Source organism: Mesitornis unicolor, unplaced genomic scaffold (genome assembly GCF_000695765.1).
Source record: "Mesitornis unicolor isolate BGI_N332 unplaced genomic scaffold, ASM69576v1 scaffold13125, whole genome shotgun sequence".
Lineage (NCBI taxonomy): Eukaryota > Metazoa > Chordata > Aves > Mesitornithiformes > Mesitornithidae > Mesitornis > Mesitornis unicolor.
In genome coordinates this window covers 4,677-19,309 of record NW_010184887.1, presented here as the reverse complement: position 1 = coordinate 19,309, position 14,633 = coordinate 4,677, and the positions used below count along the sequence as shown (strand labels likewise).

The following is a 14,633-nucleotide window of genomic DNA, read 5'->3' as shown; positions in this document are numbered from 1 at the left end:
CAGCCCCCCACTCCATAGCCCCTGCAGATTTTTGGCACTGTGGGATGTACATCAGATGCTGGATGTAGAAATCACTGGGCATCACCAGAAGAGCCCAAGGGTAGGGAAGTGAGGTAGCAGGTAGCTTGCTCTTCCCAAGCAGCACCACTATGGTGAGCTGTGACCCACAGCAGAGCTGGAAAATATATCCTTGAGTGACCTGCTATGCTCTGCAATTGCTTATGGCTGAAGTGGATTATGGTATTGAGGTCAAGGTCAGTACGCAAAGGGGGCTGGGGAAGGGCTGTTTGCTGTTCTGTTCCACTTGGGGGAGGGGCTGGGGCACCTCCAGGCAAAGCCTACATGAGCAACGGCACTCAAAAAAGAGCAAGAGCTGCCACCAGCCTGGGCTGCAGCCCTTGGCTCTGCACTTGTGTATATGTGTGTGCACAGGTCCCCACGAGGCTCAGCACCCTGCATGCAGCAAGATATGCAGGAAAGGTGAGGCTGCTGAGCTGTGGTTTTGCCCCATGTGGCAGACCTGGCATTGGCATGGGGCATAGCCAACCTGCTCATAGGGCTTGGAGAACCTGCCCTGAGAAAAGGTGCCACCCAGCCCCTCACACACCGATGAGACGCATGCAGTCAGACCTCCTTGCCTTACCTCGGGCTTGCATTTCTCCAGCTGGGAAATTGTCATTTATTGACTGACTGCAATCTGTTTTCATTTATTTTTTTAATGATAATCAGTGACAAAATAATAGTAAAAAAATCTTAGTTCTTTGCAACCAGATGCCAGTGTTAAACTTCGATCCTGTGGTGATTCCCTCCCTGCCATTTATCTGGGCTTGCAGCAGAGGAGATCCTACTGAAGTGAAGCCTAGCACAGGGTCAGCACTTCATTTGGAAAGTGCAAAGTACTCAGGAGAGGATGGATTTCCCAGAGTAGTCCAAATGCTGTGGCTGAGAAAGCAGCTAGAAAACCCTGCAAGATTGTGTGCTTGGCAGCTGCCACATGTGCAAGCAGAAGACGTGGCGGCCAGATGGGACTTCTGATGCCTGTAGAGGCAGCGAGGAAACACGCTACCTTTGCTGAAAGCTATCGCCAGAGGCACAGTTGGCTGGAAAGTGCTTAAAAATGCAGAGAACTTCCTTGCACAGCACAAAAAAATAAAGGAGGCTGAGGAGAAGGTGCTTTCTTGCCTAATGTCCCAGTAGCCATAAGTAATACAGTGTGAGGCCACTCAAGGTGTTTAAATTCCCACTGTGGCAGATAAACTACTTCAGACTTGAAGGCAAACTCAGTTTGTGGGAAAACTCTACGAGTATTTTTTTCTAGAATTAAATGGTGGAATCCTCACAGGGTTTATGAGTATATGTAAATGCAGGGAGATGCACTAAAAATTCTTCAATTCAAATGCTTTCCTCTCTGTCTTTAGTAACATCGTTTGAAGAATTTCTGTCTGTGTGGCTGCTGCAAACAGGTTACTCCTGCAACCTCTTCAGCGAGCTGATAAAGATGACATGGGTATGCAGGTTGAGTAACACACTCAACTTTGCTCAAAGACTCCAGACAGACGATCCCAAAACCATTAAGAGTGCTAGGGGTAAAACAAATGTAAAGCCAGAAACAGAGCATTAAAGAAAGACATGTGAGTTGGGGAACACCTGGCTTTCTCAAGCTGCCAAAATATTCACACTGAAAGCAATGCTCTCAGAACATCCTTTTTTACCACATTACTGACTCTATTTTTATATGTCCTCCAGTTCAGGGCTTTGTCACGGGTTGCAAAACCACACTTGGACATCGGCCAGGCAAGGAGATTGAAAAAGGAAAAGAAATGTCAGTGGCAAACATACTTCATCTTCTTTTGCTTGCCTAAGTGTCTAAATGAGGTGTCAGTCATAGATTCATTAAACATTGGCCACTTATGAGGTTATTTAGTATCTTTAAACCATAGCAGCAGCATGCCACCTATAAAACATCACCATGATGCCATACAAATAAGTAATGTCTTACATAGCTGAAGTAACTCAGACTGACACTGCCAAACCAATCTGGTTTTCCCATTAATTTTTCACGTATTTCAGCACATGAAGCTTACAGAAATAACTCTCTAGAAATGTTTAAATTGGAAAGTCACAGTCTGAAAAGGTATGTGTATGGATATGTGCCTGTAGTTAATGAGACCACTCTGTCTCCATCAATTTAATAAACTGTTTCTCTTAAAACTCCTTCAAAAAAACTGGAAGAAAAAAATATCTCAGGGTTTAATTTATAAGAAGACACAGTGTTTCTGAATATTGTGGTCTTCCTGGAGTACTGCACATACAGAGCACAAACCTAGTGAGCACTTCAAAAACAAAGCAACTGCACTACGCTCTGTTTCCAGTTGCATGCACACTGCAATGGTGTTTTAAATACTAACCAACAGTCCATGCAAAGTTGTCCTTATAAGCTACATGTCTTGCTTCTTTCCATCCTGCAACAAGTTGATAACCTGCTTTCTGGGACTCCCAAACAAGGCATCTTGAGCCACCACAGTGATTCTCGTAAAGTCCCTACAGAAGGCTAATGGCTATGGTCACTGGAGCTGGCTGGAGCCTGCCATTCATATCAGCATGAGCTGACCCTCAAAATTGCACCCTCCATCCCTGTCCCAGCCTACAAGGCCAACAGGATGATTTGTGCGAGCAGAATGTGTGTCAACCTGTCTCCACTTAACCCAGACTGCAAAACCGTCACTCCCATCCTTCCTCAAGCCTTTTCCTGGACCGCTGTACCAGAATGATCTAGCACCAGCTCAGAGCCTGGTGTCTCCTCAATGCTATTATTGTTATTTTCTTGGATGATGGCACTGCTTTCAGGTCCCAGCAGAGACCTGGGCCCATTGTACGAGGCACTGTGCTAACGTACAGTGAGCACCAGTTCCTGCTGGAGTGGTTTTCCCTCTCAGCAGAGGCGATGAACAGCAGGGCTTTGTTGTTCTGGCTCTGAAGAACTGAGGGAAAGTGAAGCAAAGGGCTGTATCTATGAAGGCTTTTGAGGATCTAGCTCCTTAATGTATTTAAACAGGAACCATAAAAGTACTTTTGTAAAGATACACGATTTGCCCAAGCACACAGGGAGCCAGGGAACAGGATCTAAGAGCCAGTCTATTGGCTTAGCCCTAGGGCTAATCTTCTTGTAAACATCCGTTAAAACAAAGGATCCCAAATGCATTACAAACCGCAAGTCAAGTTCACTGGCTATGAGTGTTGTTCTTCCCCTTTCAGTGCCACCAGACAAGCAGCAGAGTTAATAAGGCTTGGTTTCCTATAGATTAGTATCTAGAAATTCCTTTACAGCCGTGTAACAACCACTACTCCCCATCCGTGATGCCTTCAGCTCTCTCTCCTCCATGGATGCTTGTTCCCAACCAGCACATCTGTTCCAAATCCCATCCCTTAATGCTGCTGTTGTGGTTGGGCCACGCTGCAGATGCATTGGCTGCACAGGGGCTTGGCAGGGGCAACGTGCTGGGACTCTCCCCTGTCCCCCTATTTTCTTTCATTTTTTTTATTTCAGGAATCACAATATTTCTAGGATATTTACTCTTCTGCCTGCCTTGTTTGACATTTCCCACAGTGGCTGACAGACAAACAGCATGGTTGCACATGCCTTGTTCCCTTAGGAAACCAGGCTGGGAAGAGAAACATCTTGGGTGCGCTGGGCAAGATCTGTAGTTTCCAAGCATTCACTTCACTAAAAACCGGCACGCACTGGAGCTGCTGGTCATGCATTAGCTTACAATGGCTTCTTTTATCTTGCAATGAAAGCTGTGTGTCCCAGCCATGGCAGCGTTTGATTACGGTGGCTACAGCATTAGCTAATTGCAAAGCAAAGCAAGCCTATTAAGTGCCACAGTTTTGGGTATGTCTTTTGATCCTGTTTTCTTGTTTCTTTATGTGTACATAAAGAGAGACTGATTATATGTATAAACACACATTATATATGCACTCTATTTTATGCACTACAGACTGCATCGCAGGAATATGTATATGCAATTATAAACATGTATAGTCATAGACATGTTCATATATGATTTTTTATCTAATATTATATATGTATATCTGTTTTTATATATAGTATTATATACAATATTGTATAAATACATGCACATAATATTTTCTGCATGTGCATATACACATGTATACATATGTATAGATATATACATAGAATCATAGAACCACGGAATGGTTTGGGTAGGAAGGGACCTTAAAGACCATCCAGTTTCAACCCCCTGCCGTGGGCAGGGACACTTCTCACCAGACCGGGCTACCCAAAGCACCGTCCAACCTGGCCTTGAACACTGCCAGGGAGGGGTCATCCACACCTTCTCTGGGCAACCTGTGCCAGTGTCTCACCACCCTCACAGTAACGAATTTCTTCCTAATATCTAGTATAAATAATAATAATGTTAGTCTCTTCCAGTTTAAAACTGTAACTTCTCATCCTATCACACAGATAGGGATGTGTGTGTAAGATGGGTCTGAAATAGATCACATGATTCCAAGTCATACTTAAGGATTCTTATCGAGAAAGAGATCCTAGGATGTCTTCCCTACCAAATGCCTCAATATAAACCGTTTTCCCTTTTGGAAAACCATTGTAAACTTCTTGGCTAAGGCCTCTTTTTCATATGTCCCCATGGTCTTTTTTTACCAACTGATGGATTTTAAAATTTAACACTCTCAGTCTTGCAAGTGCTGAGCTCCCATTTGTATTGAGGTGAATAGGTCAGATGTGACCTCTCCTGTCACACCATCCAGGCCAAAAGCAGTCATGAGGCTGAATCTTGCAAAGTGCTGGTGTCCTCAGGTTTTCTGTCACCAGAGGTACAAACAGGAAAGGCGCTTTGCACCTGCACTGGAGCATGCAGGCAGGGATCACCCTTATTTTCTGCCACTGGAGATGTCAAGGAAGCTTCAAAAAGAAGTAGTACAAGTTTTGGATTAAGGAATAACCTAGCTCTATGAAAAATTTACAGGCCAAATCTTTGTATACAAATGAAGATCCTACTGAAGTTAACAGCTTTGGAAGATATACAGCATTTCTCCTAGTTGTTTTTTTTTTACATAGGGACTGCATTATTTTCAGCCTGCTCACAGGAAAATATGATTTATCATAGCCAGAAGTATTTATGTCTCCTCAGAATCAATCTAGCTTCCTCTGGGTTATCAAGATGAAGACAGCCAAATTGCCAATTGAAAGCAAAATAAGTGACTTATTTAAAGCAGTTGTATTATCCAGAGTTCAGCCCTGTACTGGTCCAGTCTCCAGATCATGTATCACCCAGCAGTTCTGCTGTGCTACCAGGGATTTTGGAAGCAGATACTACAGTTCCCCATGTAGAAACACGTTTCTTGTCTCTCAAGTGAAACAGCAAATGTGCCATGGTGCATGAGTGCTGTACTAACGATGTATTGGAGAAAAAAACTGGTGCCATCATCTTTCAGTGAGGATAAATGTATTGCCTGAAAAGGTAATGATAGGTTTTTATCTTCTCTTAACTGACATTTGCATGTGAAACCACTTCTGCAGAAAATGTTTCATCGATGTTTACTCTAAGCAGCAGCCCAGTTGGCACCAGAAGCTATGCCAAGGGTTGTCCTCTCCTTTTGTATCCACTCATCCCCAGAGCTGATGGAAAGCCTAACACCTGTTTTCTCATTTAGTGCATTTCTCCTTTCCTCTACCCCAGACATGTAAAACAGAAGTATGTGTCACTGGCAAAGTGGGAGTGGGAAGCAGGACCTGCGTGGTGGTAACACCACGGGGAGGAGGAGGTGGTGGTGGTCACTAGGCACAGACCACACCATCCCTATGTGAATAAATGGGCACACAATGCATTGTCCTTCTTCTCTCATCTGATTCTCTACATTTCATTCTTTGAGACTGCAGAGCTAGCCTAGGAGCAATACATAATCCATGGACAAGAGGATCTATCCTGGAAATATGAGCTCTGGAGTGGCCACTTTGTATTCAGAGCATTCAGGCTGTATAAGGTCAGAGCAGGTAGAGAAACTGTGAAAATGTCCCTGGTGCAAAATACTCAAAGAGATTGAGGTGAGTCCAAGGAGAGAAGGACATGGAGGTTCTTTGAGCCAGCCTAGTGCAGTGAAAGGTGGACTCATCAAATGGAGATTTCAAGAGAAACCTTCTTCTACCTGGGCTTCTCCCATCAACTTCACTATGGGGTAGGACCTGACTGAAAATTACAGAGGGGGAGTTCTAGGTCTGATCTCAGTGTGACAGAGATCAGAGTCTAGTCCCGAGGGTCAGCACCATCAGAGACTAAAGTCTAATGCTGAAAATAAAACATACATGCCAACGCTCATTTTCCAGCTTAGACCATATTATTCAAGAAATGACAGTAACTGTCTCTGAAGTTCATGTCTAAGCTACTGACAGCAATACTTTTGCTGTCATACTAGTTTATCATTCTTTCCTTTGGGCAATTAAACTGATGGCCTAATAACTGGCAGTGCCAACAGGACTGTCATTTAAGTCCTGCAATCTGTGCATAGAGGAATTTCTGGCTGCTGTTAATGGATGTTCAACTATTAGAGTTGAAAACCCTGCTTGTTCAAGGCTTCTCCAAAGCCAGTGTGGCAAAACAAGGAGATGTAACATTCTAACTCAGGAAAAAACAAATTGTACATTGGCAGTGGATGAAAGATTCTCCTTTTATTTTAAAACCTCTGTAAAATCAGAGCAATGGGTCAATTCCAGCATTCAGCCAATTTAATTAGCGATCTCAGAGTAATCATGGTAATGAGCCAAGTCGGCAAAGATGTCATTGGGGTTCTTGCAGTTCAGGTTGCAAAAACAAGCATTGATCCACATGATTTTCCAGGAAAACTCAGTTCCATCTGGGCACTCAAACCTGACTTCAATAGTCTTGGACTTGTAGGGTGTGCAACACCTGTTGTCTGTGCAGACGCCACAATATTTGGGTCTATATGGACTTTTGCTCACACATCCTGAGATGGTGTAGTTCATGGCTTCATTGGCTCTGTAGACAGCCAAGCACTTCTTTCCAGGCTAAATCAGAAACGAACAGAAAAAGAGACAGGTAAATATTCACTGCTGACACAGATAGGACATGCAAACAATCTTCCCAGTATTTCAAAGATTTTGAAGCTGCTAGGAAGCATTTTACAGCCTTGGTCTAGAGGTGTGACAGATTTTTGTGTTTAGACATATGAAGCCAGAAGCTGCAAGTAGGATATTTGCAGCATAGAGCTCATAGCCATGACAGTGGTGCACCATCACTTTTCCACTGAGTCACAGGTCAGCCTGAACCAGCAATGAGCACAAACTTGGCTTGTCTTTCCTGGCAAGGACATTTTGGCTGGAATTAAAACTCTCAGGGGCAGGTTTTCATACCAGCATGTGCAAGCACACATTTTTGACCCCTCTGCAGCACAGTGAGTCCACATGTACTCTCTAACAGCCTCCAAGACCAGAAATGCAGCCCTCAGAGGCGGGAATGCTGCCAAACAAAGGCTGACCCCACGTCTGGTCAAACCTCAAGAGGCACATGGAGAAACAGTCCCCACCTTAATGTGTTTGGTTATATCCACCTCGCAGGGCCGCATGTTGCATAGGCGGCTTTCCTTCTGGAGCCGACACTGGTCGTTGTCATTGGAAATCCTGGTGGAGATGCCCAGCCCGCAAGTCTTTGAGCAGGGACTCCAGGATGAGGTGTGGACGATGCAGTTCTGCCAGGCTTCATCCTCTCCCTCGTACGCTGCAGAGAACAGATTAATCCCACATTATTCAGCTGGGGCAGTTTTCCATATTAAACACCCTCTGCCCAGCTCGTTACACATTCAGGCCACTAACTCAAATAATTAAAGCACAGTGAAGTGGCTCAGCATTCCTGTAAACCTCCTTATCCCACCCCCTTTGCTGCTGACCTACTTGTGTCAGACCCTCCAGTGCTGCGAGCGCTTGGGGCCAGGCCTCGTTTCTTTATTTCCCTTCACAGCCTCGCACAAGGGGGTCCTTGTCTGGGACCCCCAGCAAAAATAAAAACATTTAATAACAGAAGCCTGCACCAGCCGGTGTAAAAACAAGGATGAGATCTGATCTCACTGTGAAGGTTTATTTCTGAGTCCATTCAATTGATTCTCTGTAGCAGAAAGTGGTTGAGTCTTTGCTGGATGGCCGAGGGGGTTGGGAAGCAGCCACTTTTTTCGGCTTGAATAGCTCTCAGGGAGCTCGGCAACCACTTGAAGAAAGCCCACTCTCTGTTTTGAAAGCAGCTGACAACCCCAGTTCAGATTCCTTCACAGCCTTGGCCAAAGTCCCCACTGGTCTGCAACTCACAGAACAGCGACAGGCAAAACTCTGACAGAAACTCTGCTGCACTGAGCTCGCTCACTATTATATTTTTTATTATATTAATTATTATATTAAACACAGCAAATGCTAGTCTCAAGTCTGTCAGACTTCTACTTACAAGAGAAAAATTTAGGCAAGAAAAGCTGTGTTGTGCCCTTTTTGAGACACAGGTCATGAAGACATAAGGCCAATTTCAGTAGTAGATGTTTTGAATTTAGACCTACCTCACAGTTCAAAGCTACCAGGGACAGAAGTGGGGGCTAAATTCTGATGTTTTTAACCCACAAAAGGAAGATGAAGGCTTTTTTTTTTTTACTTGGGAATAAACCCTTACCATAAAGTAACCAAAATCCTGGTTTACAAGAAGCATCCTATACATCCTTGAGCTCTGCTTTTGTGAGACACATTGGAAAATTGGGCTAATGTGACTAATGTCACTGCATTCATCAGAGGGTGTTATAAGGATAAATGTAAGACATACAGCATGGTGAGTCCCATTTTGGGATAATGTTTGAGGTAAATGGTACCACCTCTGTGCAGTGGGATATATGATTGCCACTATGAGTGTGAGTGTGAGGAAAGAAGATATCTTATGTGGTACATAAAATTGGTAGTTCAATAATCACAGAATCAGAGAATGGTAGGGGTTGGAAGGGACCTTAAAGCTCATCCAGTCCAACCCCCTGCCATGGACAGGGTTACTTCCCACCAGATCAAGCTGCCCAAAGCCCCGTCCAACCTGGCCTTGAACACTTCCAGGGATGGGTCATCCACAACTTCCCTGGGCAACCTGTGCCAGTGTCTCACAACCCTCACAGTGGAGAATTTCTTCCTAATGTCTAATATAAATCTACCTCATTCCAGTTTAAAGCCATTCCCTCTTGTCCTATCGCCACCTGCCCTTGTAAAAAGTCCCTCCCCAGCTTTCCTGTAGGACCCCTTCAAGAACTAGAAGGCTGCAATAAGATGTCCCTGGAGCCTTATCTTCTCCAGACCGAACAGCCCCAACTCTTTCAGCCTGTATTCATAGGGGAGGTGCTCCAGCCCTCTGATCATCTTTGTGGCCCTCCTCTGGACCCACTCCAACAGCTTCATGTCCTTCTTATACTGGGGACCCCAGAACTGGATGCAGTACTCCAGGTGGGGTCTCACAAGAACAGAGTAGAGGGACAGAATCACCTCCCTTGACCTGTTGGCCACACTTCTTTTGATGCAGCCCAGGATAGGGTTGGCAGAACTTGCACCAAATTAAATGTTTTCAAGGTGTTATGAATGTCTGGGACTACTAAGGTACAGAGGCTTTAAAATCATACAACTAAAGCAATATGATCCGGACAAAAAGCCTCAGTACCGAATTAAACTGAGTCCATTCTGCTTCCCAGAGGGCTCAGAGAGGGAACAAACGTTATTAAGTAAAAAGGACTGATGACATCTTCAAAGTGCCAGCAGATGTGTACTTCAAAGAGGGCTTTGTCACACATGTTTGGTGGATCATATTGCTGCTAAGGAGTTCAAGCACACCTCTGGTGTTTGCATGTCCTATCCTTTACTACATGCTATATTGGAGTCTCTGTGCCTTGTTCACACAAAGAGTAGATGTTTGCCAGGTCTGGCAGTACAAGCTGATGCTTTGGTTAAAGTCACTGTGACTTCAGTTCCCTGATGATGAAGCAGAGGTCCACCTCATTCCCACCATACCTGCAGAGGAGATATGGCGTGGAGATGTCTTCCTGATTTTCCTGGAGTCATCACAAATCCACTGCTCGCAGCACTTCCCTGCCATCTTAATCAGCTTTGGGTTTGGGCACCACACAAGAGGAGGGCGTGAGTTGGTGCACATGGGAATACAGCCCACAGCCCCATTAATGCAGGTGCAGTTGTATTTGCAGTTGGGCTGAAATGTCTCTCCATTGTTATATCTGACTCCATTGAGGACACATCCTACACCAACAATCTCTGAGAGGAAAGAAAAAAGAGAGAAAGACACACAAAGCACTGTTAAAATAATCCTGGCAACAAACAGCACTGATGTGTTTCTTTACCAAGCTGCTGCTTGTGCTAACTTAGCTAATGTGGAGACACGAGTGTGCTGTGGGGTGATGTATGCAAGGTGATGCTGAGCCAAATGTGGTCATGCCATCTAGGAAACTGTTTTCATTCTGAATCACAACAACAACAAAATGAATCTTTTAGTGCTTCATGGAAAATAGAAGTTAGAAAATAAAACAAGTTTTATCCACAAATGCTTACTCAGAAAATCATTTAATGGTATGCTGGTCAAAGTTAGCTGCAGTAGGAGCAATCAAGGTAATTAAAGCAGATACTGAGTGAAATTAGAGGTTTTCAGGGACATATGAGAGAACTACATGGAGTTGCAAATATGACACGACTCTTCACAACATCTGTACCCCACTGAAGCAGGAGGATGAGGACAGCCAAGATAGCAAAGGAGCACCTAAAATGGCACTGGATTCCTATATTTAGGAAACTAGATCCCACTCAGTTTATCACAGCACAGTTTTCTTAGAAAATTATGAAGCCATGAAAATAAGTATTTGATGTATATTTTTAAATAAACTAACAAAAAAATCAAGCCTTTTCATTGCCCATTAACAGGAACCACATTGATTCAGGAAATAAGACACAAGTTGTGTAAAGTAGCAAATTTTTTGTTTCAATGTTTTGGACAGTTATTTGGAACTAGTGGCAGAAATCTTCTAATGGGAAATTCAAACTTAAATTTCTTGTTTGGTCACACGGAGGCAGTGTGCACACATCAACCAGGTTGCTCAAGTTTTACATCTGGTTGGAAATTGAGCTGCAATGTGGCTGCTTCAGGGCCAACACAAATCAAAATGCCGAATTGAAATTCTGCAGAGGCTTCCTATTTTTAGCAGGGGTTGAATGAAAACATGAAAAGCAAATCCCTTCTGCTGCACAAAAGTTAGACTTGTTGAAATTTGAAGGACAGACATCTTCAGTTAGTGCTCAGATCCAATTTTAATAATGCTTCAGCTTTTGTATTCAATAGACATCACTTAATGTTGAAGTCGGAGCTGAGCCTTCAACTGAGCTTCCAGGTGAGCACACAGATTATGACAATTTAAGAATATGCTGTATTTCCTTGTTTTTTTGCTACCAGCATGTCTCTCCTGGACTGTGTTAACTCAGCCTCCTGCAGGTCTCATACATCAAGAGGTTCATCATGAGAACATCCCCAAATGCAGACAAAGGGGGTTGTTGAATGCCTTCATACAGAACCAAGCTGAATCTGCACCTAAGTCAGGTGATTTTGGGAGCACTGGCTCCATGTGCACAATGGCTGCCTCCCCACCTGGGCATGTGCTCAGCACCCTGCTGTCCTTGCTTCACTGCAGAGAAAAGTCAACAAAAACAGGCCTGTAGTGATTCCCAGCAAGCTCCTAGCTGATGCCCAGGTGACCAGATCCTGGCACACACCTCAGCATGTCAGTCCAGATGCAGCCTGAATTTCCACAATTTCACCCCATTCCCTTTCCCAACACCAGTTCCTAGCCCTTTCAGGATCTTTATTTTCCATAAATTATGTTGTTTCTTTAGTCCTGCATGCACTGGAGTCTTTTGACCTAGTTTTGGCATCCAGCTGCAAAGGAAATTCCTCACAGCAGTTAGGTCCCAACACCCAGCACAGGAAGGCCCCAACACCCAGTGCAGGAGTCCCAGTCTTGCCTTCAGTCACCCTGCAGTCAGGGCCACTGCTGGTGTACTCAGAGTGAAGTGATGGAGCCTATGTCTGACCCAGTGCACACGAACGAACGCATCAGCAGATCCTGTTATGTGCCTCTACCTGGACACTGAAAGCAAGGGGAAGACCAGAACTTTCGATGGCAGCCAGAAACAAACTGCTTCACCTCCTAACCATGGAAGGACCTCTTTCTCATGTCCCTCAGCTATGCACGCCACAATGCCCCTCACCATATAGTCAGAAATGTCACATAATAGGGGATATATTGCCATGGCAATAGACATGTGAAAGTGCATCGGATTGGGAAGCCTTCCAGACCTCACTGGGGATCAATCTTCCCACATCACAGTGCTGTTGCCACAGGCAGACTGAATGCCTGTGATGTACAGCAGGGCTACAAAAAAACCCCAAAACAAACAAACAAAAAATAATCTAAGACAGCAATTATTTATATAAATAAGTGCGAAGCAACACGAATATCTTTTAAAGAGTTCTAGGAAGGACTGAGGTAGCTTTGAGACAACATCCATACTGTTTTCCTCTCCCAGTGCAGGCCCAGATGTCACGATGTTATTCTCAACAGAAGTTTGTCTAACTTGTTCTTACAGACCTTGTATGAATGCTCCACACACACACTAGAAAATACATTTGAATGATTTCATATCCACTTTTCTTGAATCTTTTTTATCTTGAAAATCACTGTTAAAGCTTACTGCTCCTCATATATACATTCTCTTGTTGTAATTTTTCTCAAATTCTACAAAACCCTGGTTAGACTGCACTTTCTGCATGTTTGTTTTTCATGTCTGAGCTAAAGCAAAACCAAGCACATTTCTTACTACTCTTATCATCCTTCTTCTGCTGAGAAACAGCAACCCTTAGTATATTTTCTATGAGAAACTGCCAGCTACCTCGAAGCTTTTTGCTCCTTAGACTTGTCCCCTATGTATGAAACTTCTGCTGATTTTCTAAATTTATTGAAGCCCACTATTTGCAATCCTTTTTCTTCCCTGTGGATCAGTTATTCTATTCATTCATCTTGCAGTCAGCTCTCCTCCAGGTATCCTTTCACCTTTATATTTTCTATTAGTGCCTCATTCATGGTTATATTCCAGCCTTGAAGACTCTTTCTCTCTAAATGGCTTTTTCCTGTTTATGACTCTAAAGCCATAACCAATATGTTCTAATAACTCTCTAAACAGTCAGCAACTTTTCTGATCAGCTATCTGTGTGGTTGCACTCATTCTCCTTTCCCTTTTAATCATTCCCAGAGTAATGATTTTCAATCATTTATGACATTTATGAGCAGATGAGATTCCCCCTGTGTTCTGGATCTCAGAACAAGTGAATATATCCTTGACACACAGAACACCACCTGATTGCTTTTTCCTCTTCCTCTTGAAAAAAACCATTCCAGTCAGACAAATTATCCCACGAGAAGTTTGTTATGACAGGCAGGAAGTAATCCTTCTGCTCCATGGCAGTTAACGTAACTGAAACCATTGTAAGATTAGACCTCAGTTTGTCACTGAGAAACTTTGCTAGGAGAGGATTCATCCCTGACCCTCTGACAAGATACCACATGCTATCCTTCTAGGGATCCACTATTGGGAATAAGCCAGAAGCGTCTGGGGTTTTACATAGATGTTACATAGATGCCCAAATTGATTGTCTTTTAAGCCAGTGGCCTACCTCTCCTTCCATCATCCCCAACCCACTACAGCACCTCCTCCTGTTGCAAGGAATACTGAATCATTTACTTGCAGATCTGAAGACCTTCAAATGTTGAATGCTGGTTACTCCTTGCTTTGGGCTGCAACTCAAAGAGCAAGAACTCAGATGTCATTTCACATCCAGCCAACTGCCCTGAGAATGAAGACAGCTACAGAGCAATGGAAGATAGTGAATGGAGGAGTTTATGAGCATAAAGTCAGGTATCTAATGAGATAAATCTCTGCCATTGCTTAGACCGCGGGGAGCTGCCAATGTTTATCTGAGTCAAAAATATATGTACATCACTTACGTGCACATACTCCTATTTCGTACCTAGGTCTGTCTCCACTGTAGTCACAGTATAAGCCCCTGTGGAAATCACAGATGTCAGCCTCAGTGCAACTCTCTCCACGCTGCTTGGCACAGGTCTTGCAGCAGTCGCAGCCGTCTGTGACCAGGCTGATGCCTAAAGAGCACCGAGGTGGGGACTTCGGGCACTCGCATGGCCATTTGCAGTACTGAGTCCGTGTGTAGGCCTCTGTCGTGGCAGGGACAGCAGGGGTCATGGTGGTGGAGGTCTGGGCAATGGCCTACAAACAAAGAAACACAGCTTGGAGAGCGTTCCAGAGAAAAGGAGTCTGTGAACCCTGTAGTGAATAATCCTCAATAAAAATCCCCTCAGGTCTCAAGAGGCTGCAAGGAAACCAAAGACTAAATGTCACAGAGCCATGGAGAGGGAATGGTCACTGCTCTCTTGTAAACCCTTCCAGATACCAGTCAAGGGCAAATGGTCTGCAGCTTGGACTAGCGCTCAAGCCACCTTGC

At 44.1% G+C, this 14,633-nt stretch overlaps 1 protein-coding gene across 1 annotated transcript; it reads right to left on the bottom strand.

Annotated features, from left to right (window-relative positions):
- Positions 1–6,697: 6,697 nt before the first annotated feature.
- On the bottom strand, positions 6,698–14,405 carry WISP1 (WNT1 inducible signaling pathway protein 1). The gene is made up of 4 exons (XM_010184641.1): positions 14,119–14,405; positions 10,070–10,327; positions 7,585–7,775; positions 6,698–7,066 (listed from the first exon to the last, which is right to left on the bottom strand). The coding sequence occupies exons 1-4, from the start codon at positions 14,372–14,374 to the stop codon at positions 6,767–6,769; spliced, it is 1,005 nt and encodes a 334-aa protein (XP_010182943.1). The 5' UTR covers positions 14,375–14,405; the 3' UTR covers positions 6,698–6,766.
- Between the last annotated feature and the right edge of the window lie 228 nt (positions 14,406–14,633).